This window comes from Otolemur garnettii, unplaced genomic scaffold, assembly GCF_000181295.1.
Source record: "Otolemur garnettii isolate 467f Iridium unplaced genomic scaffold, OtoGar3 scaffold00015, whole genome shotgun sequence".
Taxonomy (NCBI): Eukaryota; Metazoa; Chordata; class Mammalia; order Primates; family Galagidae; genus Otolemur; species Otolemur garnettii.
The window spans coordinates 21,958,403-21,983,611 of NW_003852410.1; the positions used below are offsets into that span (position 1 = coordinate 21,958,403).

Below are 25,209 nucleotides of genomic sequence, written 5' to 3' on the forward strand. Positions count from 1 at the left end.
GGGAAGCTGGATGTCTTGGTACTGGAAACCTATTCAGTCATGACAGATAGGGTCAGTTATGCAGGTGCATAATTCAGAGCACACTGATTGTGCCTAAGTGTGATTTGCTTCCATTTAGCTATAGATCTCTGCAAACCAGGACCATGGTTTGTTCTTTGTTTTTTGTTTTGGGGGGTTTTTTGGTTGTTGTTATCTTTTCTTTTCTTAGAAGCTCCTGACATTGTTGGTGTCTCATATGACTGACAGCTTCCTTTTGTCTTCATGTCTTTTTTTTTTTTTATGGTCTTCAATAATTAAGTAGTTGGGTTTTTATTAGAACAGAAGGACTTATCTTTTATCCTGTCTCCCCTCCTAGATAGTCCCTATAGTTTACCCTTAATAAGCAATTTCACCTACTACGTTTAGTTTAAATGTTGAGTTTGTGGTTTATATACTCATTGGGGACAATGGCAATATCTTAATAAAATTTTATTAATTTAGTACCTGGACTTGCATGGCATCGGGGATTTTTTTGCCAAATAGCAGACACAAAAATAAGACATATTTGCTGTCAGGTTCCAGACCTCTGTGGGAAACTGATTCAGTGGCCCAACTGAATCATCCTGACTGAAAACTTATTTATCTGAGACTCTCAGTGTAAATCACACACAAGGATCTTGTGTATGAGAATTTAAAACTCCAAATATCACACCAAGCCCTGAATTTAAGTCACTGTCCATCTGTTTTCCTCCTAATCCATTTCCCAACTATTCCAACCCTTTCCCCCCTTTCTTGATCTGTCCATTTAGCCATCTGTCCATCCATCCATCCATCTTTCTTCCAGTCATCTGTCCATCCATACAGTCATCCACTTGTTCAGCACTGGAACCACTAGAACAAATGAGATGATGGTGGTATCTTTCTTCTTGCAGCTTGCAAACAAATGATCAATTGATTGCTCCTTCCAATAAAAAGGATTCATTGTCACAGATTCCCAAAAATGTTTATGTGTTCTTTTCATTGCTAAGTATTTATTGAGTTCCTTCTACATGTGAGACTAGTGCCAATATTCAGCAGGAACTAAGAAGACATTCCTGCCCTCATGGAATTCCCTAAGACAGAAACAACGACCACATAAGCAGGCAGGTCTGTACAGACCCTCACCTAGGAGCAGAAATATGTAATAAGGCAGAAATGTAATGTAGAACCAAGTATACATATAACAAAGATCATTCCGTTCTTGATGACAGTCACCCACAAGTCCTCATATAATGCCAAGACCCAAGATTGGGCTAAGTGCTATGTGATTGAGCTATAGATGTCTTTGGAGTTCCCTAGCAACCTAGGCAACACAGGAAAGCACATTATATGCTTATCTACTTTGTCAGATGGAAAGAAAGTGTACCGTATTCACTAACAAGATAAGATAAAGTTTTCCTAGTAACTACTAAAATAGTCCTATACCAAATTTCCTATAGAGAATGCTGGATGATGGGCAGTCTCTTCTGTGACCTCTCTATACCAAACATAGCAAGCCACAAGTTAGTGATAAGGACAGGTTCTTGTCCTTTTCCCCTGCCAGGGATACTAAAGAGAATTGCAAACTAGTCATTAAGAGATGTAAGGGAGAGACTCCTTTTAAGTAACATTGGATGACGTTACTTCAGAGGAAGTGACCCCAGCCTAAATCACTCAGTTTTATGTACCTGCCTCTTGCTCAGACTCTCCCAGTTGTCTTGGCACCTGTCTTCCTATTTTTATTTTCACATCTAATCAATGTTTTCCTTTTCTTCCCCATTAATTCCTCTTGCCTCCTTTTTGGAAAAAATCATTTGACTTAAACCTATGAATGACGAAAGACAGAGACAAAAAGAAGGACCACCTTCTGCTTTGGCTTGGATTTGAGTCTCGGCTTTTCACACAACCTTTTAATGACATTGGCCTAATGCCTCATCAGCACTTGGAGTTTTTTCCTGTTGTCCATGTAAATCACTGCAGTACCCTTCGGTCTTGGCAGATAAGTGAACTGTAAATAATTTTGCTTTAAAATGGATCGATTTGTCATTTTTAAGCCACATGAATTCTTTTCATCATTTAAGCTCCTAAGTGCTGTCTGTATTCATTTGCTCTTCCGAGCAAATATTTTCAGTTCACTTTATAAGTACTACCATTTCAAAATCATTCGTGAAATACTGGTGAGTTGATTTTTCCCACCTTCCATTTCCATTTATAAAAACCATTTCATCTTCCCAATTCCCCTGGCCTGACAGCAGTAAGGGAATCATTTGTTCAGGGGCCTTGGTACAGTTTTATTTTAAAAGGTCTTGTGATATAAGTTCATGGCCAATGTGTGGCCAAGGACATTTATGGAGTTTTTAAAATTGAGCCCATTTCCTTCTTTGTCGTTTGGCTGTGATTTGAAACTCAAATAAAATTCTTGCTTCAAAAATGTCAACATTGGATATCTCCATCTCAGTGTATGTATGGCACTAGCCAGTTACTGAAGCTGGAGACTTGGGGGATAAATAGTCTTGTTCCTTCCTTGTTTCCTCCCTCTCCCCACCCCCATATTCAGACCCTGAGCAATGCCTATTACACTTGCCATCACAATTTTTTTTTTTTGAGACAGAGTGTTACTCTGTTGCCCTCAGTAGACTGCCTTGCTGTCATAGCTCACAGCAATTTTCTTGCCTCAGCCTCCTGAGTAGCTGGGACTACTGGCACCCACCACAATGCCTGGCTGTTTTTTGTTGCAGTTTGGCCGGGGCTGGGTTCGAACCTGCCACCCTCGGTATACGGGGCCAGCACCCTACTCACTGAGCCATAGGCACTGACCAACATGACAATGTCTTTTCATCTGACTTGTTCCTCTTGTGGTCACTGTGGCTGCCTTGGTGTAAAGCACCTCAGGTGGTTGCCCTGCAGCTGTAGCCTCGTGACTGGCTGCTCTACTTTATTATAATTCCCTACCAGTCCATTTACCGCTCAGTGGCCAGACCAAACTTTCTGGAAATATGTTGGCTCTTGGCATATCTCCACACACTAAATTATTACTGCATCTCCCCCTCCCCCTTCCCCGAACTGAAAATGAAATCTAGACTCCTCATGGTAGCCCACAAGGCTGTCAAGGTCATCTCAGGCCATCCCACCCTCTGGGTGCACCATGCTAACTTTTCTGTTCTTCACGTGGTCCAAGCTCATTTTCGCCTTGAGGACTTAGCACCACACCTTTCCATTAATAAGATGTTCTTCCCAAGTCCTCTCTTTGCCACCTATATAAAGGACATTACAGTGTGCTGTTATCAGTATATTACGCATGTTTGATTAACATCATCCACACACACACTTAGATTCACACTCAAGTATAAGTTCCAAGAGCTCAGGTACCATCTAGCTCTTGTTTACACATTGTACCCCTCAGTTTTTGGCATGTGGTTGGTTATCAATGTGTATTTATTGGGTGATTGAAGAATGACTGTATTACAGGTAGTCACTCAGGAGAGCTAGGTCTGGATGCTTATATTAGAGTTCTAGAAGCATCCATCCATCCTTATTCCGTCCTTATTCTTAGTATGCATGAGGCGCCTTTAACAGACTGGAAAGTGTACCGTTAACCACACCTCCTTGTCTTTGGGCTAGAGTCTTACCTAGAAAAACAAAGTGAAAGACAACCATGTAAGATATAAATCTGGGTCTGTTATAACTAGTTCAGAAGTAAATTTATTCTCATGCCCAAGTCTCCTGGGAGCTAATCCAGACTTCTGAAAGGGCATATAAGTTGACTTTAATTTGGGAGCTATATAAACACAGCTTTTCTCCTGTACAATTCAGGGCTCTACCCTGATAAAGGACAACATCGTAGCTAATTAGCATGCTCACAGAAAATAAATAGGCATATTTTGAACTCCTCCCCCTCCCCCACCTAACCCACACACACAAACAGAATAGCTTCAAAAAACTCAGAGTACCAATAAAGTATTAGATACAGAATGATCAAATTAAGCTGTTTTCATCATTGAACTTGAGAAGGAACATAGAGTGAGGTTAAGTCTTACTGGGGAAAACCCAAAAAGCTTCCAGACCGTAGCATATTGAGCCCATTACTATGCCATTTACATATCCTAGTCAGTGGTAGTTTACTGATGGCTCAGTTGTGAGAGAACCTTCTCAGGATGCTCCTTTCCTTTTATTTTCCAAATTGAGGTGTAAAGTTTAGATGGCATTTAAAAGGGACTCAGAGGTGTAGTTTGACTGATGCAGTTTTGCAAACTCATTCCAGATTATATCCGTCATTTTGTGTTAAATTGGACCTAAATGAGTCATTTATTGGGTAGGTGAGACAGAGTGTTAAATGTGAAAAATGACCCCAGCATTTCCAGTAGACTTCATTTGCACACTCTGTTTATGGGGAAGCTATCTCTCCAGTTAAACTTAAGAGATCTAGATTGTTCATGACCGAGATTTGTTATAATAGGACAGACATTGGAGGGACTTCCTGAATCTGCATACACACATACGGAGCACATACATACTTTCTGTGGGAGAAAGAACCAGGACTTCTACCAAACTCTCTCACTGGGTCAAGGTTGCCAGAAAGGTATCTTTTTCTGATTCAGGAAGAGGAATAGAGTGGAAGAGATTTGACTTAGGTTTCAAGGGGTAACTGCTCAGGAAGAAAATGGAACATAGGCCACAAAGTAACCCTACAAAAGAGAAAGATTCATTCTCTCGGGTAATCACAGTGTGCAAAGCTTTGTGAAGCTTAGGAAACAAGAGCTTCCAGAGTTAGCCGCTTCCTTTAACCATGAAGTGAATTTAGGGTTGATCCTACAGTCGTGTATCTGCTATTCATTTGAGGAACCAAGAGAAAGATTGAATGGGGGGCATGTTAACCTTGGAGGTCCTTTATAGAATTATTTACTTTTTACATTTAAAATATTGCCTCTCTCACCGGAGACGAATGAAAACAAAACACTAAAATGGAAAGAACCAGAAATAAACAGTTCTCGTTAATTTAGTAATACAGGAAAGTATAAAGTCAAGAGGGGAAACCCACCCATAATGGTATGCTTTTCTATGTATTGCAGAGTGTATTGACACCCCAAGTGGACTGATGCTGCACATGGCAGTTTGTAAAGAAGGCCCCTGTAAAGACCACATTAAGGGGCAAAAAATATATATATATATATTCTCATGTGCACGCAGAAGAGAACAAGTACTGATTTCTCACATGAATCTCCCAGGGAATCTAGGGGCATTACCCTTCTGAGGTGTAATCAGATACCTACCTGGCCTTGGGAGCTCAGAGGGAGAGGACACTGATGGAAGTTGGTAGAGTCAGGTTCTATTTTAAGTCTTTGGAATGCATATCTGTCCAGATCTGAGCTGAACCCTTATCCTTAAAGGAGAACCATGGTGACCAGGGGTACAAAGATGTTTGTCCCAACCCAAACTTCAGTTTGTTTCCCCTGGAATCTGAGTGGATTAAGCTTCTCATCACAGTTTTGCTAAGACCTCTGTGTTAGCTTGGAGTATAGTCCTCACATTTCTCCCACAAGTACATAGAGTATAATTTAAAAGGGTCTATCATACTGTCATTAAATACATGCTCAATTCTGCTCAACTTTGAATCCTTGCCAAAACCCATATTTAGATCTGTAATCTGTAATAGTCAAGAGCAAATGAGTTTTTACCTTCCTTGTGTGTTTCAAAGGAAGGACGGGGAGGAGAAGTGGAAAGACCTGAGGAGTAAATGCAAAGGGCCTTGGAAATTTCTAGCAGAATTCTAGGGGTTCAGAAGATGGAGGAAACCTGGGGAGAAAGCAAGGGGAAACTGTATGTAGGATTAATTGTAACACCTGGAGAAAGATTTGGGTACTGTAAATAATTTTAGGAAACTGGAATGATGAGGACAAAGTTCTTTTAAATTACTCTACAGGATCTGTAAGAGAGGATGGAGAGGCCCTTCCTGTCCTCTACTCCAAACAGTGGTCCTGACCAGAGAAGTATAGTTTCATGGTATCTATTACATAGGAGGCAGAATCCAGGATTTTTATTTTAAATGAGAGAAACTAAACACCTGGAATTATCAGTCTTTTATTGAAAGACAACAAGAATAATGTTTTTCCCACCCAGGATTTTTCCTCCCTCTAGGTCAGTGGTTCTCAACCTGTGGAACTGTATTAAAGGGCCACAGCTTTTGGAAGGTTTAGAACCACTGCTCTAGGTTTTTTGTTCTCCATTCATTCACCATTCAAACAAAGAGCCTTTCACAAAATGGGAAAGGTCTCTGATGAGCAGATTTTTGTGAACAGGGACTTACCTATTCTATTGAACTTTAAATGGAATCTTCCCCTTTGAATACTACTTGGACTTAGGACAAGCTGCAAATCTAAGAAGGCTGACCCCCTCAGAGGTCAACCCATACATAAAGTTTGATCTTGGTTTTCAACCAGCAGTAGTGTTGGCAGTTCAAGAGGTGAAATGTAATGCCTGCTAAATTGATTAGCTAAGAATTATGAAAGCTCTTCATATGATAGTTATTTATATACACATAAAGTACCAGTGCACACATAATTCTAGACATGATTTTTAAAAAGATCTGACCCCTGTTTGTCTTAGAGTTTAGAAGAACTAATGGCAAACCCTTGGAGAGGAGTTGGGTGTTTTATTATTAAAAGATGCAAGAGACGGGGCCCCAAGGGGCATTTTTAGCCCTGATTGTATTTCTTCTGGATATTATAGCCTTACAGTTAAACCACTCATGGTATTTTGTGTCACATATTTTTAGTCAAAAAACGGTTACATCTTGGAATAAATGATCCCTGTGTCTTAGCTGAGAACCTGAGATGAAAATTGGATTTGTTTTCTGCTGCAGCCCAGAGAGCAGTATGGTTTGTGATTATGTCTTTCTATCTGGCCCACCCCTCTATCTGTCTGCCATCCATCTGGGGATTTATCTGCATTCAGCATTAGCTGGAGAAAGGTGGGAGCCAAAATGTTGTTGATATATTTATGTTGTGTATGCAGAAGTGCTTTACAAAGACAAGCTGGTGGAAAACACCCACTCAGGGAACCAGGAATAATCTTCTCTTCTTGCCCCTCTCACTTGCTTGTTTTCAGCAACCACTGGAAAGGAAAGACAGCCAGAATAGTTCTCAGCACAGTGTTTCCAGCCACCGAAGCCTGCACACGGCATCCCCAAGCCACAGCACACAGGTGCTCCCCGGGTACCCACCTGCAGAGGCCCCAGCTGCAGATCAGACTGACAGCTCTGGGCAGAAAAAACCAGATCCTTTTAAAATCTGGGCTCAGTCCAGGAGCATGTACGAGAACCGACGTAAGTAACATCCTGGCTCCTGTCTTTCCCAGACCCCTCCCCAAAACTGCTTTCTCTTGAGGCTTATTGAACATGGTAGAGTTTCAGTGTGTAAACCAGATAAAGGAAAAGCAGAGTGAGAGTCAAGAGCTCCTCAGAGTGAGTCTACCCTGCTAGATAGTCATAGAAACTCCCTTATGTCTTAAATTTAAGGAGGTGGTAAAAATGGATGGTCATCAAATAAATGTCCTGGATAAAAATAGATTTTTTTTTTCCTCCCTTCATTTAAAAGAAGTGGCAGATAGGAGCTGTTGTCTCATTAATTCTTCCCTGAGTGGAGATTGTGGCATGCTCTGAGCTTGTGTTTTTTGAAGCAGATCTGATATACAATAGAACACAAATGTGATTGGTTTGGATTGTAGGGGCAATGAGAAGAAATTAAATGCTTTCTTGTGTTCTTTTGGTTTTTTAAAAGACTGAAAAATTTTTAAAAGCATTCCCCTCAAAAAGAAGAAAATGAGCATTTTGTGCTTTAATTATTTGTAACAGTGGTTAAGGGCTTTGCTTGGCTTTACCTTTTTGTATAAATATAAGCTAGTGATGACGTAGTTTGTAACATCTCGATTCTTAGAAACCTAATACCCCCTTCATTTTTACTTTCTTACTTTTTCTCATGAAATGATTGCCAAAGACTTCACCATAAATAATACTCACTTATCTTAACAAGGAGAGTTCTTAAAATGCTCAAAATTTTAGATTTTAGGTGATCTAAATTGGCTTTTTTCCAGCCATTGCTGTTTTCTGATATTTTCTCATGAATATAATTTGTCAACTATGAAGTCTGTGCATCATGAAAGGTCTTAGAAAAACAGGAATAGAAAAGAGAATCATTTTGCCCATCCTCCTTATCCCTGCCCCCACTCCGCCGCCCCCACTGTATGTTTCATTGCCTATCTCCAACTGTGGTCACCTCCCAGGCAGAGGCCCCACGAAGAGCGCTGGCAGAGAAGGTCTGTGCTGTGTTGGCTGGCTGTGTTGTTATTCTTTTATTGCCTGAGGCACGTGTTAGGAGATTTTAACTCCCCTGTGACTCAAACAGAACAGGAGTGTGAGGCCAAGAAGCCCTGTCTGAGGAGGAAAGTTGGGTGAAACTCAGCAGTTAGGGGGTGCAGGTAAGCCTGGAGTCTTCCTGGTGTTACCAAAATTAGAAGTCAATCAGGTGTTCTTCCATCCTTTTCCTTCCTCAAGGGAGAAATACCATACCCTTCTTACAACAACAGAGCATGGAATTAAATAGACTGTTTTGCTCAAAGTTAACTCTGCTGACAGATGCCAGCTAAATTCACCCCTAAAGTACCTTAAGACACCACCAGAAGATGTGAAATTCCATTTGGAAACTCCCTCAATGCAGTAGATGCTAAGGTGGAACGTGGGCTCTATCTTCATTGTGTCTCCTTTCCAATTGTGTTGATTCCACTGAAGAAAACCATGGACAAACCATGTTCCAGGGAGGAAGAGTCTCATATTCCCTCCACATCTCTAACTATGCGGCTCCTCCAGTCATTGGCCCAGCTTCTGTAATTGAGTGATAGTAACAACCCAATTGATGTTAAGATTCACATGGATTTCTTCCTCAATACTGAGTAAGGACAATGATGAGAATTCCCTCCTCTCCCTGTGATAATTATTTGATATCTATCACAGATTCTCTTGTGTTTGCAGTACCCAGGAATGACCCTGCATCATTCTTGCCTTTGAATAAGTATTTTCCTTGGTCCCAGATCAGTTTCTGCCATTCCCCTACATGGTTTTGTGGTCTTTGGAAGGAAAAAAAAATGCCTGCCCTTTTTTCCCAGGACATGGTTAAAGGAGTAAAATACTCAAGGAAAAAAAGGAAAATTGAAATCAGTGACAGCACCATCACTGTACCACATTATCCCCTTTTTGTTGAAAACACATATTTCTTATATTTTATTGTTAAGAACAATATGAAGACATCTCTAATCACATTCCTTCACTTGATCTAAATGATTTGCAAAATATCATATTCTTGATATGGTTATCTCTCAAAACAGCTGTGTCAGAATGAATCAATCTGAATTAGAGACATGTTAATGAACCGCTTTGAATGGTTTCTATGTTTAATTTAAAACAAAGAAAAGCATCGAAGGGCCTTTCAAAGCCGTGGTGCCCATTTTGTATTTTCTCTAGATAACATTGTGCACATCTTTAAAAGTGATACTGATACAGTCTCACTAGTAAATGTTCAGGAAAGTAGGCTAGTATCCAGTACTGTTTACTATAAAAGAAATTGTAAAGCTTGGAGTTGAAACTTTATCTGTTCAAACAACATAGTTGGGAAGGGAAGAGGCTCACAGCTACCATATTAGCCAACACTGTAAACTTGCCCTGCTATACGCATACCTGCTTGTCAGTTTGGAATTGATGAATGAGGTCCTTTATTGTGCTGAGTTTAAGAAACTTCTCGAAGAAATACTTTGAGATTTTAAAAGTTAGTATATAAGTTCCTATTTGTGTGATTATTCAGATCTTGAACAGATCCAGTGATTTACATCTCTAAATATGAGAATTATTCTGGTTCGAATGGCCCAAAGCAGATATTAGTTCAAGAATGAATTCTATTAGGAACTTGATACTACCCTTTCATTAATAAATGCTGTAGGGTAGAGTAGCACAAATATACTTGAGTTTTTTTGGAAAGGCAATCAAGAGCTTAGACAAACCTTCATGACATAATTGAAACAAGTCCATTTGAGAATGTGTACTTTGCAGTATAATTAAATATGAAGACTCTAAGGTGGTAATGGGCGATACAGGGAACCCCTCAATGATACAGCTGTAAATTCTAGCTTTTTGACAGGTAATGCACTGAGGAAAAAATAGACTCAAACTATAGTCCTTTAAAATCCATAGCAGCAATGACCTTTATTGTGAAAGATGACCTGCCCATTCCTTGTCAATGGAGACTACACTAGAATGAACTAAGAGAAAGAACGCACATTAAGCTTTGCAAAATTATGAAATTAATATTCCAGCTATGTCACCTTCGCCTGCGTCGGGATTGAGCAAGGGTGAAAGAGAGAAAGAAATCAATTCTACAAGTTTTGGAGAATGTCAGAGTAAGGATCTGCTGAAAACTTTTGTTCATCCATTATCATTCATCCTGTTTGATGTTCTCATTGGTCTGGATGTCTTGGGGGAAGTTCTGAAAAAGGAGGGAAGAAAAATGCAGTCCAAAAGGAAGTACTTTAGCGTAGTTGACCAAACACAAACAAAAGACAAAATGAAATAAAAAGTTATAAACATGACTTTGCGGAGTCTAGAAATATGTGTATACCTGTAGTAATGGGCATACCAGGAATTTCTCTGCAAACCTGGAGATTCTGTTCTTTCTAATTATCAAAGAAAGTCTTCTGACTGCTTTGTTGAGGTTGGTAATGCCAGTAGGAGATTAGCTGCAGAGATTATTCCTTATGCCAGGGCTTAAAAATGAAGAAAATTGGACAGATTTTCTTAGCTCTATTTAATTTACCATTATTAAAAGTAAGCGATATTAATATCAGAAAAATGACTCTACCCCACTGCTTCCCAAAAACCTAATAAAAATCTATCTGAAAGGAAGAAGAGAACAAACTCTCTGGGGGTAGTGGTGTAGAAACCACAGTGCTTTTATGAAGAAGCAGTGGCACAGGACACAGAGAAGAGAAATTTTATAACCCCAGAATATGTTTCAGTACCAATTTATCACCAAAGTTGTATATCTGGGTAAATGGCATTCAGTTGGGGGAAGAGTAGAACAGTTAAAATGCTAAAGTACCAAAAGACTTTCTTTGTAATGTGTGTGTCAGTGTTTGTGTCTTGTGTTTTGTGGCCCATCATTAGTACCTTTAATATGCTTAGAGTCAGTGGTCATCTTCCTTTTCAACAGAAAACTTTTAAAATAAATTTGCCTTTTCCCCATTGGCTCTCATAAGATAACAAATGCTTTCCTCCCCCACCCCCGTGGACTAAACTGTGTAATAAGCCTAAGTCTGTTGGCCACATCCTCCCACACCATGATAGCTTCCACCTAAGTGAGCAACAGAAGGCAGAAACTTGCTACATTTGGTGTCACCATAGGATGGGCAAATGTTCCCGTGTTAAATGATGCTGAGGAAAATGGGTCTGGCCTGGAGGTCTCTGCAGAGGCCCTTTTGTTGTTCACAGAAAAGCCACACACTCAGCAGACCTAAAACAGACTCTGCCAGGAACCCAGTGCTGGCTGGAAAGCACGAGCGGTCTATTTGGGTAACAGTCTTCCTGCTTGAGTGAAGCAAAGATGGAGACGCAACTTGATTTAATTTGTTGTTTCAGTGAGGCTATTATATAGCAAAATTCCCTTTAGCCACCTACTTGAACAGAAAGAAAATATTGTTACCTTAGTGTGCTCCAGAAAATATTACTCTCAGTTGTGTTTATGGGAATACTGTGCTGTAGCTTAGCTCCCTGTTCCGTGGCTTAGCCTCAGCAATTGTAATAAAAAGGCTTGGATTAAATAGTACCCATGTAAAGCCATGGCATTGAGATAGCTCAAGCAAAAATATCAGATTCAAACTCCTCTGATTTGTACCTACTGTTCATTTGTTTCTTCTCTCTTGGAGTGTTCATTCACTACACAGTTTAAGCTTTGGGGTGAGTCACTAAAAAGGGACATCTCTTGCCAACTTGAAATCTAAACATCCACTTTCTTCTTCCCTATTCCATGGTGCAGAATTGGAGAATCCAAGAATTAAATTCTCGGGCCTGCACTCTCCTTTCACCCAAAATCCAGTTAATTAAATAAACCAGAGAAAGCTATGGTCTTCCATCAATTATCTGCTGTGAATTCTAGAACTCCCTGAAGGATATCAATATCCATGGATGTTCAAATCCCTTATATAAAATGGCATAGACTTAACATATAACCTATACATATCCTCCGAGATACTTTAAATCATCTCTAGATTACTTATGACACCTAATGTAATATAAATTCTATGTAACTATTTGCTGTACTGTATTGTTCAGGAAATAATGACAAGAAAAAAGTTTATACATGTTCAGCACAGAAATTAAATAAAATTTCTATCCACAGTTGGTTGAATTCAAGGATGTAGAACTCACGGATATAGAGGACCACCTGTATTTGGAAATATCAGGATGTTTGAGAGTTCTCTTTATTTTTTATTTTGCAAAAATACAATCTGATACCAAATTATTACCATTAATTGTCTTGACTATTTTAAGGAAGAAAAAAGTGAATTAAAAATAAATTAGAAACTCTTCTTAAACCAACTTGTTTTCTCTCATCCTCTGGTTGATAAAACATTGGTCATTTAATAGGACGTCTAAATCCTTAGAGCCACTCCTGCTTCTGTGGTTACAGTGACTCAGCATGAGTTTGGTTCTGGGATGTGGACATCTACTTTGTGCTGTAGCATTTGATAATTTTAATTTACTTAATTTTCCGTGAAAGACTATGAAGGGAAGTAGTTAATGCTGACATCCAAGGAGTTGGGCTTGATTAGAAGTTATCAAACAGTGATCAGGCCTTTGAAGAACTTCAGGCTCAGTGACTGTTGCCACTGTTTACTTTGACCCCATGCCCTCTGTGATTTCACCCATCCAGATAATTGTTTCTTTGCCTGTGTCAGAAAGCTTTCATCTGCCCAAGCTCCATCACTCTTAGTCTGGTGATGTGTTCATTCATCTTGTGGATGTGATTGCTTTTATCAGTGAGATAATCTCGCCTTTTTCTCCTCTCTGTAGTTCCAGATTACCAGGAACAAGACATCTTCCTCTGGAGAAAAGAGACTGGATTTGGATTTAGGATTCTGGGTGGAAATGAACCAGGGGAACCTGTAAGTCTTTTGCCAGCATTTTTTCCCTAAGACTTCAAAGCAAATTGGGGGCAGGCAGTTGACAAATTACCAAGACAAATGACTGACTCTTTCATCTTAAGCAGTGTGAGTTTTTCATTAGATTTTGTGGAGCTCTCTTTATCTTCAGGAAGAAGAAACTAGATCCTTTCTAAAAAAAATTTGTGTTAGTGTTTATGAAAGTGGTAGCTGCAGTATCTGGAGACCTCCAATAAGGGAAAGGAAAATAGACTCAGCACAATGGTTATGGTGCCAGCCACATACACTGAGGCTGGCGGGTTCAAACCTAGCCCGGGCCAGCTACACAACAATGACAAATGCAACAAAAAATAGCTGAGTGTTGTGACAGGTGGCTCTAGCCCCAGCTACTTGGGAGGCTGAGGCAAGAGAATCACTTGAACCCAAGAGTTAGAGGTTGCTGTGAGCTGTGATGCCACAGCACTCTACTGAGGGCGACATAGTGAGACTCTGTCTCAAAAGACAAAATAAATAAAGAAAGAAAGAAAGGAAAATAGAAAGCAAAATAGGAAGAGGAATCAACTAATAAAACAAGGGCTTGGTCCTTCTGGCCAGTTCTTAATCTGTGGCAGATAGTGAGCTTTAGCATGTAGAGTAGCTGGTAGACAGAGGATACTTCACAAAAGTAGAGAAGAGCCCTGAAGTGGATCAGGAAACATTTAACCTACCTGGGCCTCAGTTTCCTTAGCTTTAGAATAAATTTAGCATAACATCACAGAATTCTTTTTTTTTTTTTTTTTTTTTGAGACAGAGCCTCAAGCTATCCCCCTGGGCAGAGTGCCGTGGCATTACAGCTCACAGCAACCTCCCACTCCTGGGCTCAAGCAAGTCTCCTGCCTCCGCCTCCCAAGTAGCTGGGACCACAGGCGCCCGCCACAACGCCCGGCTATTTTTTTGGTTGCAGCCGTCATTGTTGTTTGGCGGGTCCGGGCTGGGGATTCGAACCCGCCACCTTAGGTGTACGTGGCTGGCGCCTTAGCCCGTTGAGCTATAGGCGCCGAGCCACAGAATTCTTTTGAAAGGGGAAAAGGACTGTTAATTTCCTTGTGATAATAATAGGTGTTATTCATTAAGCACTTACCATGTGCCAGGCAGCCTTTTAACATATCATGTCTTACTGAATATAATACACACTTTTTGGCCCAAATTTTTGAGGTAAAATAAGGATGCACATTATACATGGAGAGTGTGGCTCAGGAGCAGAGGAGTCCAGCAGGCTTCCTTAGGTTGCTACACCCTCCTGCCTGGGTCTGCTGGGCACACAGGGTTCCAGTCCATAGTGGTCTGGGATCTGGTGGGAGCAGACCGGAGCTGCCTTCACAGAGCATTGCAATCAAGGGAAGGAGCAGAGGTGGATCATGCAGAGGGGACGGGGTGCTCTGTGCAAGTCCCAGGGACCTTCCTGGCTGCCCAGGGCCCAAACAGCCTTAGAAGCTCCCATTTCACCAGGCTATGCCAGGAGAGAGGAAAGGGGGAGTGTTAGCCTTCCACAGATGTGTCTCTTCTGGCAAAGAACTGACCATTCTCCCAAGGAGGGTTTTCCTGAAAGTTTGGGTCAAAATATTATTGTGCACGAGAGCACATTTTATGAGGCAAAATAAGTGCATTCTCTCATTTATGCATCGAACTCATGAATTTATCTTTAGTTTCCAAATCAGAAAATTAAAGCACAGAAAGTTTAATTAGCTTGCCAAAGATCATAGATTTATTAAGTGGAAGGATTGGCAAGGATCTGGCTCCAGAGTCTATATTCTTAACCACTATTTTGTCATAGTTTTTTATAAGTTATAAATGTTATATAATGTAAGTTGTAAGTGGCAATTATAGCATTATTTACTGACAATAAAGGCAAAAAGGGCTGGGAAGCTACAAATATTTTAGCTAACTTTTAGTGAATGGTGTCTATAATAGCAAGACACTAAATGCAGTCAGCTGTTTTAAATTGCACACACACTTTATGGACCCCTTGTATAACGATTGTTCACTATTGGATGCTAAGTGACTTCAGAAAAGGAGATGTTAAACTAGACTTTGTTTAATTCCTCATTTGTTTAACAGTATTTCTTACATACTCCTTATTATTAGTCATAGTGCTGAACCTTTAGAGAAAAGTAATAATATTTTAATTAGCAGAGTTTTTATGAAAGGAGGGTTTTTAGGAAGATAGGAAAGAAGAAAAGATTTTCTAAAGGAGATGAGCAAAATGACTTATTTTTGCAAAGAAAAAGAGTGAGTCATCGGTAGACTACAGATAAACATCAAGGAACCATGCAAAAAATAGGTCTTCTTTCCACTGCTTGAGAATTGTTGCAGTGCCTAGCACAATGTCTCACACACAGTGGGCATGCAGTAAAGGATTGCAGTACACATATAGACTTTAATGAATGAGTTGAACCGTTCCTAGAGATGGCTTACTGTTAATGCAGTAGTAAGCCAGGAGGGCAATGTTTTATCCATCATCCACTTACTCAACAGATTTATATTGGTCACATCGTGCCACTGGGTGCTGCTGATACCGATGGCCGCCTGAGGTCTGGAGATGAATTAATCTGTGTGGATGGGACACCAGTAATTGGAAAATCACACCAGCTTGTGGTCCAGCTTATGCAACAAGCTGCCAAGCAAGGTCATGTCAATCTCACAGTGCGGCGTAAAGTGGTTTTTGCGGGTATGTTTTTCATTCATTCCTTCAGATGGTGCACTGTCACTTTATTCACAGAAAAGGCCTCCTTCCTGTGTCTGCCTCCCCAAGCATCTATTTTAGCAAATGTTTGCAAAATGTGATCAAGCTCAGAATTTCCAGATGGCTTGCTTCTCTCAAACCCTGCAAAACTACTGTCACTCTAAAGTACTTTAATGTTCCATTTGCATATGTTCAGCAAAGCTTTCTAGAAGAAGGCTAGTTGAACATGTATATATTTCATTCCTCCCATGCCCTTGCTAACCAGAATTTAGCCATCCTCTTCCTTTGGTGATAATTCTTAAGAAAAGTGGTCATTATAAAAGTCAGAAGAGTTGCAGCTTCATATTAAAAGAAAAGAAATTAGGTTTGTACAGCAAAATAAGCTCATAAAAATTAGCAATGTCTTACTCTATTACTGACTATCATATTTTAAACCAAGGTTTTGTCTACTTTTTTTTTTTTTTTTTGCTTTCTACAGGAAAGTTTTAAGAGCTGGCCATTTCTTAGTCCTTTTTGATTCCTTCCTCCTGCATGCAATGCAAGCTTCAAACTTTAGTTCTCAAAATACGACATATCCTTTCAGGCTCAGCTCAAATATAACCTCCTCCCTTGGAAATTCCCTTCATCCTCCCACTGCCTTGAGATTTTAGCATTCCCTCCCTGCCATTCTTGTGACTCATGGTTTACTTCTGTATCAGAGTCTGCCATTTTGAGATAGCTCAAGTGTCTGCTGTTCCCGTTGACCTGCCAGCTTCTTGAAAGCACATACCTTGATAGTTCATCATTGTATACTTACCTACCTTGCCCTACCTTGAGGACAGAACCCAGTATGCAGAGGATGCAGATTAAGTGTTGTATCAACTGAACAACTAAAGAAATAATGACATGAAAAATATTATAAATTCTCCATAGCCTTAATACTAGTGAAACAAATACCTATCAGATAAAATTAATCAGTACCTTGTTTAAAAATATATATATAACCCATTTTAAATGGTATATAATTAATTACAGAATTAGCATATTAAATTCTAGAGTGAGAGTCCTCCCTCCTCCAGCCATGGAAGACAGTGTTAATCAGCCCTGGGTGGTTTCACTACAACTCATTTGTAACCTCAGAACCCTTAAAATAGTATCCCATGCAGCTAAAAGCAGCCAATTACAACTGGATTTTCAGATGAGATAAAAACTGTTTGACTTCCCTGGTCCATATAAAAATAATAAGGTAATACAATTTTCAAAATAATTATTCCAGGCTGGGCACGGTGGCTCACACCTGTAGCAGGTGGATTACCTCAGCTCAGGAGTTTGAGACCAGCCTGAGCAAGAGCAAGACCCCATCTCTAAAAATACCTGGGCCTTGTGGCAAGTGCCTATAGTCCCAGCTACTCAACAGACTGAGGCAAAAGGATTGCTTGAGCCCAAGAGTTTGAGGTTGCTGTGGGCTACAACCCCACAGCACTCTACCAAGAGTGACAAAATAAGACTGTCTCAAAAACAAACAAAAAAAATTATTTTAGGTTTATTTTTAAAATCTTAAATGTTTGGAGTTTTTGGCTCTGTAAAAGATGTGCTAAATCTATGAAAAGACTTTATGCTAATTGAAATAAGCTAGTAACAAAAGGACAAATATTATATGTGATCCCCCTTATATGAGACACCTAGCTAGGGTAGGCAAATGCTCAGCAACAGAATGTAGGATGGTAGTTACCAAGAGCTAAGGGGAGGGAAATATGGGGAATTAAGTAATTTAATGAATATAGAATTTCAGTTTGAGAAAGTGAAAAATTTCTAGAGATGGATGATGAAATGGTTGTACAATAATGTTCATGTATTTAATGCCACTCAAACATACATTTAAAAATGGTTAAAAATTTGTCATGCATATTTTTCCACAATTAAAAAAAAATCTATGAAAAGAGAAGCTTTGGGGAATAAATCTGGTCCTGTCCAAAGCTTAAACATGACACATTTTGACATTGGCATGGTTGGTCCCACCTCCTGTATTGGCCATTTAGGACAACTTTACCCTGTTGCCCACAAAGCAATGAAAGTGGAATGGAGACTAAATTCAGAAGGAGGCTGGTGTATCCAGTTCTGTGATCAGAGTAGAGAATTGACATCTGGAAGCTGTTAGGGAAGCAACTCTCTCCCAGGTGTTGTCACAAATCCCATGTATGATAGGTGGCCTTAATGGTTCCGTCCCCTTACTGTCTCTTAGAAATGTGACTCAGAAGGTAATGACAATATAAATGCGCAGTGAAGGGTGTATGTGGGAAGCACAGATGGTGGTCCTCACTAGTGAGACTCACACCTGCACCTCGTCTGCCTTTCCTCTATGCAATAAGGAAATATTTCAGAGGGGCTGATGTGGCTGCACACTTGAATCTGAGCATGGATGTTCATAAACCTATGCTATAAGTGACACACAATTTGGGAGGCCTCCTGGGTGTTCAGGAGGGGTTGTGTTTGTAGACCTGAATGGTTAATATTTGCCAAGCAAGGGAAGCTGTTTTCAATCCTTACATCCCTCTGTGTTTTCAGCCCCTATATCTGGGGGGCCAGGGGCTGTCTCCCTGGTTTAATCTTATGATTTCTTGCAGGTGGGAGAGTCACAAAGGGGCCACTGGGGGGCATTTTTCGATGCAGTCCAGTGGTTTAGACATGCATCTGTTGGTTACAGTGCCCAAAGCGGAGAATGAGGTGCCCTCGCCAGCCTCCTCTCACCACAGCAGCACGCAGCCCGCGTCGCTGACGGAGGAGAAGCGCACGCCGCAGGGCAGCCAGAACTCGCTCAATACCGTGAGCTCCGGCAGCGGCAGCACCAGCGGCATCGGCAGCGGCGGTGGCGGGGGCAGCGGCGTGGTGAGCACCGTGGTGCAGCCGTACGACGTGGAGATCCGCCGGGGCGAGAATGAGGGCTTCGGCTTCGTCATCGTGTCCTCGGTGAGCAGGCCCGAAGCAGGCACAACCTTTGGTGAGTGCTGGAAATGATTTTCCCCAGGGTTTTTTGCTAGATGGGGAAGGGATTGCTTACAAGTGCGAGATGGCCCAAGTCTCAGCAACAGAAATGCCTTCCTACGTCTGGCTTTGGGTAACTGAAGTCTTAACTGGGGATGGAGTTTTTTCAGTAGCTTTTTCCATCCCTGAAGGTTGGGATTGTTTGTTTGTTTGTTTGTTTCTCCAGCCCTTTCAGCTTCCATCCTGAGTGTGTGCTCACACACACACAGCTTCAAACATATGTGCGGTACATGTGAGATTTGAAAGACAACCCCTTGACAGTGATTTTTGCCAGAGAACACCACTTTTGAAGGGTCCTGAATAGGATGTCACCAATAGCAGTGACCTCAGAAAGTCTTGAGGGTTTTAAAAGGAGCATACCCCAGTAAAAATGCTCTACAAGCGGAGGTCTAAGGAGGGAAAATGCACAGTCTGCATGGGGCACACTTCCCACCCCATCTGCATTTTTTCTGTATCATTACCAGAGATTTTGTTATTTTTATATTTTAAATATTTTAATGTTGCTTAAGAATCTGGTTAAAAATCTGAGTTATGGGTCATTTGATTTTCCTGTCTATCCCGATGTTGGGGGTTTCAGCAAAGTATGGAGAAACACAGCTGTCACCCTCACAGAAGGTTAAGTCTCTGTTGGGTGGGCTAGCAGAGACAAACAGAAACCCAGAGTATTCCAGGAACTAGTGATCTATGAATCAGTATCCCATTAGAATGGCTTATAGACATACATTCTCAAAATGATCCACCTTCCTGGTACGATAAGAAGTCTTTTGTCTCCTAAGCATGGTTGTTATTTATAATGGAATTTGATGGGAGAACGGGAAAGGACTGTGCAGCCTTTCGTTCACCTCAGCTCTGTCCCCAGAGGACTTGTTTGCTTAGAGTCTGGTGCAAGTAGTCTAGGCCACTCACTGGCCAGGATCAGCAAGGTGCTACGTCCCTTTAGCATTCTGATCCAGTAGAACTCACTCATTTAGTCTTAGAATGTTGCCTCCTGCTAAAGCTGTCTCCCCCTGCTGAGTTTTAGGTTCAGTTGACCTAAACCTAAAGACAGTGACCTTTAGACAGTGACCCAGTCAGGTCTGTGCATGTATGGCTGCAGTAACAGTGCCCATTACTAACAGTGCTTTTGTGAGCTACAGTTATCACAGCATGTCATGGATGGATGACCTGACAAGGTCCAACAAGCAAGGGTTGGTTTTTTTGTTTGTTTGTTTTTTAATTAATTCTAGATGCTTTTCTGTTTAATATAAAAAATAAAGAGAAAGGGAGAAGGGGGAAAATCCCAAGTTGTTTTCTTCAGCTCTCCATTTTAACCATCCCCATGCATTCTGTGATGTTTTCAGGCTGTTTCAGAATTGTCAGTTTCACTTTCTAGAAAGACATGGCAGATATGTAACCTGTCTATGTGTTATCTAATGAATATCATATTCACATACTCACAGTTTAGTCTTTGTTTTCCTTCGACTCTCACAATGAACAAATTATACTTTGCCTAATACCTTGCATGAGATTTCTGGCTATGCACAGCTTTCCTTATACTTGCTGTTTGATACCTTGTCACTTGAATTGTCTTTGGAAATGAACTAAATGTAATCGAGACCTTGATTTTGAATGTGGAAGCTTTCTACCATGCCTGCCTGTTGGAGTCCAATAGATCACTTACATCCTTTTAAAACATTATTTGATCTTAATGTGAGTTACATCCTATGATGCAGACTCAGGCAAATCAGCTGAAATTCAAAGGAATTAAAGTGCATTTTCCCACCCATTTTACCTCCATGATCCTAATTATGATGGAAGAATCTACTCAGTTGATTTTACTATTTCCCACATTAATTTTGTCACCTTTTCCAAAAGGTGACTCAATTGGATAAATATCTTCATAGCTCCCAGAAAGACAAATTCTCAAAATAGGTGAATATGCATAAGAAAATTTGAAACTCAGCACATAATTAACTAGAAACTTCTGTGAGGCCTCAAAGCCAGTTTTCCACCTCTCTGGAAGTTTGCAATGACTTGGAGCAGCTCAAAGTGCACAATAAACCTTCCTCTTAAAGGCACTTTTCCTGGTTTTTCGTATTGTGGATATGCAGTAACTGGTGATGAGAAAGGAGATGATTAAAGGAAAGGGATCAAGTGGTGATTTCAACCTACTTTCAGATCAGTGTCCTCAGCCTGAATAGGTAGAAGATTTTCATATTCCTTTGAGGGGATTTTTGTGAGGCAGGAAGATAGTTTCAAAGCTAAGGAGCCAGACCCTACCCTGAAATCAGATGAGATAGACTGATTGAGTGAACGTTCCTAAACGTAAAAGTAAGTTCTACGGTTGGGCTCTCATGGCTCATGTCTTGTGATTATGCCCTTTTTCTAAAGCTTTCATTATCCCAGATGGAAGGCAGAAAGTCTAAGTGTTTGTTTATTAGGTGTTTTCAGACTGAACTTTTGGTGCTACCAGACTCTTAGGCTTCACCAGACACCCAGTGATTATTTTTCTAAATGGAAAAAGAACAAAACATTGGCAGAAGCTTAAACAACAGCTGGCAAAAATGAAGTGATATGAATACAGAAGGAGTAAAAGCATTCATCCCAACTCTTGAGTTTCAGATATGCAGTCCCTAAATAAGCCATCGGCAAGTTATTTTTGGGCACTTGAGAATCTTTGAAGTTGCCAAATACCCCACATTTTGTAAGAGATTAAAGGAGGGAGGCTGGGGTTTTCCCCCTAATTTTGAGTGAGGCAAGGACTACAGCAATGAACTGTAGTTTCAGGGCAGTAGCTCCTTATACTGGCACCCCAAATATTGCCAATGATTTGACCATCAGTGCAGAGCTCTCCTTTAATAACATTTGCTTAATGCTTTAATTAATTAACACTTAACCTTCTCTTTCCCTTTTCAACCCTTTTTCTTCTCCCTTCACTATATTCTCACGTAACTTTAAAAAAAAAACTAAAACTCACTATCAAAGCAGGCAATGCATGTGTGGCTATGCCTCACAAAATAGGTCGGATTATTGAGGGGAGCCCTGCTGACCGCTGTGGCAAGCTGAAAGTAGGAGACCGGATCTTGGCAGTAAATGGATGTTCCATCACCAACAAATCCCATTCAGACATTGTCAACTTAATCAAAGAAGCGGGAAACACAGTTACCCTCCGCATCATTCCCGGGGATGGTAAAGTATACCTGTTATCTCTCTTTCTATCTCTCTTTCTCCCCCCTCCCCCCCCCGCCCCACTCTCTCTTATTAGCGTTCATGTAATTGAATAGTGTTGATTCACAGGCAGCTTTATCCATCCCTAACTGAACACACCCATTTGATAAAAATGATCCATTGTTACTAAACCATACCTCACACCCTCTTATTTAATCAATCCTTCAGCCCCATGATCCTGTCTCAGGGCATATACAGCATGGCCATAAGGTTCGTATGTAATTTAATCAAATTCTGTGGCCACCATGTATAAAAATTTCAGAATATTTTCAAAGGTTCCCAATTTATTTTGGTTTTGGTGTCCTCACCAACTATAGAATTGGTTGGTAAAGACCCCCTGATGTTTTATCTGGAAATCATTAATGATTTTTTTCTTTCTTTCCTTTTTTTTTTTTTTTTTTCTTACACAGTCACCGAAATTTAACTGTATAATACAGTGGTGACATTACAAAACTGATACAATGGCAGTGCTGGGCCAGTACTAGTGATACATTTTTTTCAGAATAAGTGACTATATGAAATATTTTGTTTTAATGGGAGAGTCTCAGGGTTTGTACCTACTTGATTGGTCCCAAAGTTTTGGATGTAGATAAAGATAGAATTACATTTCTCTATTTTTGATAGGTTATATCTGCATTAAACTAGGCCTAGTCTTGTTTGTTTGATTGGTTAAACTTAAATCTTTGGTTCTTCTGTGTAAGTGTCAATTCTGCTCCCCAGGGAGCACTTGATATTATCTGCAGAGAGTGCTACTAGCACTTAGTGGGTTGAGGTCAGAGTTGCTTCTAACATCCTAGGGCAGTACACAAAACAGTCTCCCACAGTAAAATATTACCCAGCATAAAATATCAATATGTATTTTATCAGTTATATTTAATACAAATGAAGTTGGTTGGGCACAGTGGTTCATACCTATAATGCTAGCATTCTAGGAGGCCGAGGCAAATAGATTGCTTGAACCAAGGAGTTTGAGTCCACCCTGAGCAACAGCAAAACCCCATCTCTACTAAAAATAGAAAAACTAGGCAGGTGTTCTGGCAGGCACCTATAGTCCCACCTACTCAGGAGGCTGAGTCAAGTGGATCCCTTGAGCCCAAGAATTTGAGGTTGCTGTGAGCTATGATGCCACAGTCCTCAACCCAGGGTGACAGAGTGAGACCCTGTCTCTATATAAATAAATAAATAAACAAAGTAAAGGTGATACACTAATGTCAATAAGTATAGATTCTTTAGAGTATGTAGTCCTGAATATTCACTTCATTCTAAACTGAATTTATTTCACTCTTGAGAGGAAAGTGATACTTGTTATAAAATGTTTAAATGTTTTTTTCATTCCTGCTATACCTGTTATAAAATAAAATATATATTCTGAAAGTCAATGAGTATTTCTCAAGAGAAAATGTGGTTTGTAAACAGTGTGATAAAAATTCTATGTCACAGATCTGTAAAATCAATACATTGGAGATTTTGTCTGAAAGTTATTCACCAAATGAATATTTGTGTTTACTGGTTGCTAGAAGATGAGGCTTTTAATTCCAAATTTGAGTGGTGTAGTTAGTGCCTTATAAGAAAGGTAAATGGAAAATCAAACCATAAATATTTGAAAATCATTGATTTTAAGACGAGATAACTTTCTCTGTACCAAAAATATACCATACCAAATGTGGAGGAAAAAATTAGCTCCTTGAATAATGTTCTACTTCACCGTCCTTCAAATGCATGTTTAGTAATTTACCATCTGGTCTGGAGTCCATTCCCCCAGTTCACCACTCTGGAAAGCTATTACAATTTAGGAAAGCGGTCACAAGATGATAGAACATAGGAAAGGAATGTTTCCTAATGGAAAGGAATGTTTCCTAATGGAAAGGCTGAAGGGAGCCAGAAAATAAAGTGAGTAATGATTGAGAGGGCCAAATGCAGGCATACCTCGTTTTATTGAGTTGTGCTTTCTTACACTTCACAGATACTGTGTTTTGTACAAATTGGAGGTTTGTGGCAACACTGAGTTGAGCACGTCTACAGGAGCCATTTTTTCAGTAGCACGTGCTTACTTCTGTGTCACATTTGGTAATTCTCCTAAACATTTCAAACTTTTTTATTATCACCTGTGGGGATCTGTGATCAGTGATCCTTGATGTTACCCTTATAATTGTTTTGGGGTACCATGAACCATGCCCATATAAAACAGTGAGCTTAATAAATGTGATATGTATTCTGACTGCTCCATGGTCCAGCTATTCCCTCATCTCACTTCCTCTCCACAAGCCTCCTTATTTCCCAGGACACAACAAAATTAGAATTAGGCCAATTAATAATCCTACAGTAGCCACAAAATGTTCATGTAAAAGGAAGAGTCACATGTCTCTCACTTTAAATCAAAAGCTAGAAATGATTAAGCTTCATAGGAAAGCATGTTGAAAGCTGAGATAGACTGAAAACTTGGCCTCTTACTCCAGTTAGCCAAGTTGTGAATGCAAAGGAAGAGCTCTGGAGGGAAATGAGAAGTGTGACTTCAGGGAACACACAAGCGATAAGAAAGTGAAATCACCTTTTTGGTGATATGGGAAAGTTTGAGTGGTCTGGAGGGAAAAATCAAACCAGCCACAGCAATCCCTTAAGCCAAAGCCTAACCCCAGAGCAAGACCCTAAATCTCTTCAATTCTATGAAGGCTGACAGGTGAGGAAGCTGTGGAAGGTAAGTTTGAAGCTAGCAGAGATTGATTCATGAGGTTTAGAGAAAGAAGCCATCTTTATAGCATAAAAGGGCAAGGCGGAGCAGCAAGTGCTAATGTAAAAGGTGTAGCAAGTTAGCCAGAAGATCTGGTTAAGATCATTGATAAAGGGGGCTTCACTAACCAGGAGATTTTCAGTGTAAATGAAACAGTGTTGTATTGGAAGAAGGTGCCATCTAGCACCTCTCTAGCACTTTCCTAGCTAGAGAGAAGTCAGTGCCTGGCTTCAGAGCCCTGAAGGACAGGCTGACTCTCTTGTTAGGGACTACTGTAGCTGCTGATTTTTGTTAGGGACTAATGCAGCTGCCGATTTTTTTTTTTTTTTTTTTTTTT

The 25,209-nt window shown here is 40.2% G+C and overlaps 1 protein-coding gene across 5 annotated transcripts in view; it reads left to right on the plus strand.

The window, feature by feature from the left end:
- The window catches only part of MAGI1 (membrane associated guanylate kinase, WW and PDZ domain containing 1), a 682,664-nt gene that overhangs the window by 637,435 nt on the left and 20,020 nt on the right, over positions 1-25,209 (plus strand). For 4 of the 5 annotated variants that reach the window (XM_023510627.1, XM_023510629.1, XM_023510628.1 and 1 more), the window contains 5 exons: positions 7,102-7,318; positions 13,106-13,197; positions 15,709-15,901; positions 18,600-18,893; positions 21,938-22,105. In XM_023510627.1, coding sequence (XP_023366395.1) covers positions 7,102-7,318; positions 13,106-13,197; positions 15,709-15,901; positions 18,600-18,893; positions 21,938-22,105 — 964 coding nt within the window. Of the gene's footprint in view, positions 1-7,101; positions 7,319-10,353; positions 10,438-13,105; positions 13,198-15,708; positions 15,902-18,599; positions 18,894-21,937; positions 22,106-25,209 lie in introns of all 5 variants that reach the window. The other variant, XM_023510631.1, reaches the window with a different exon arrangement.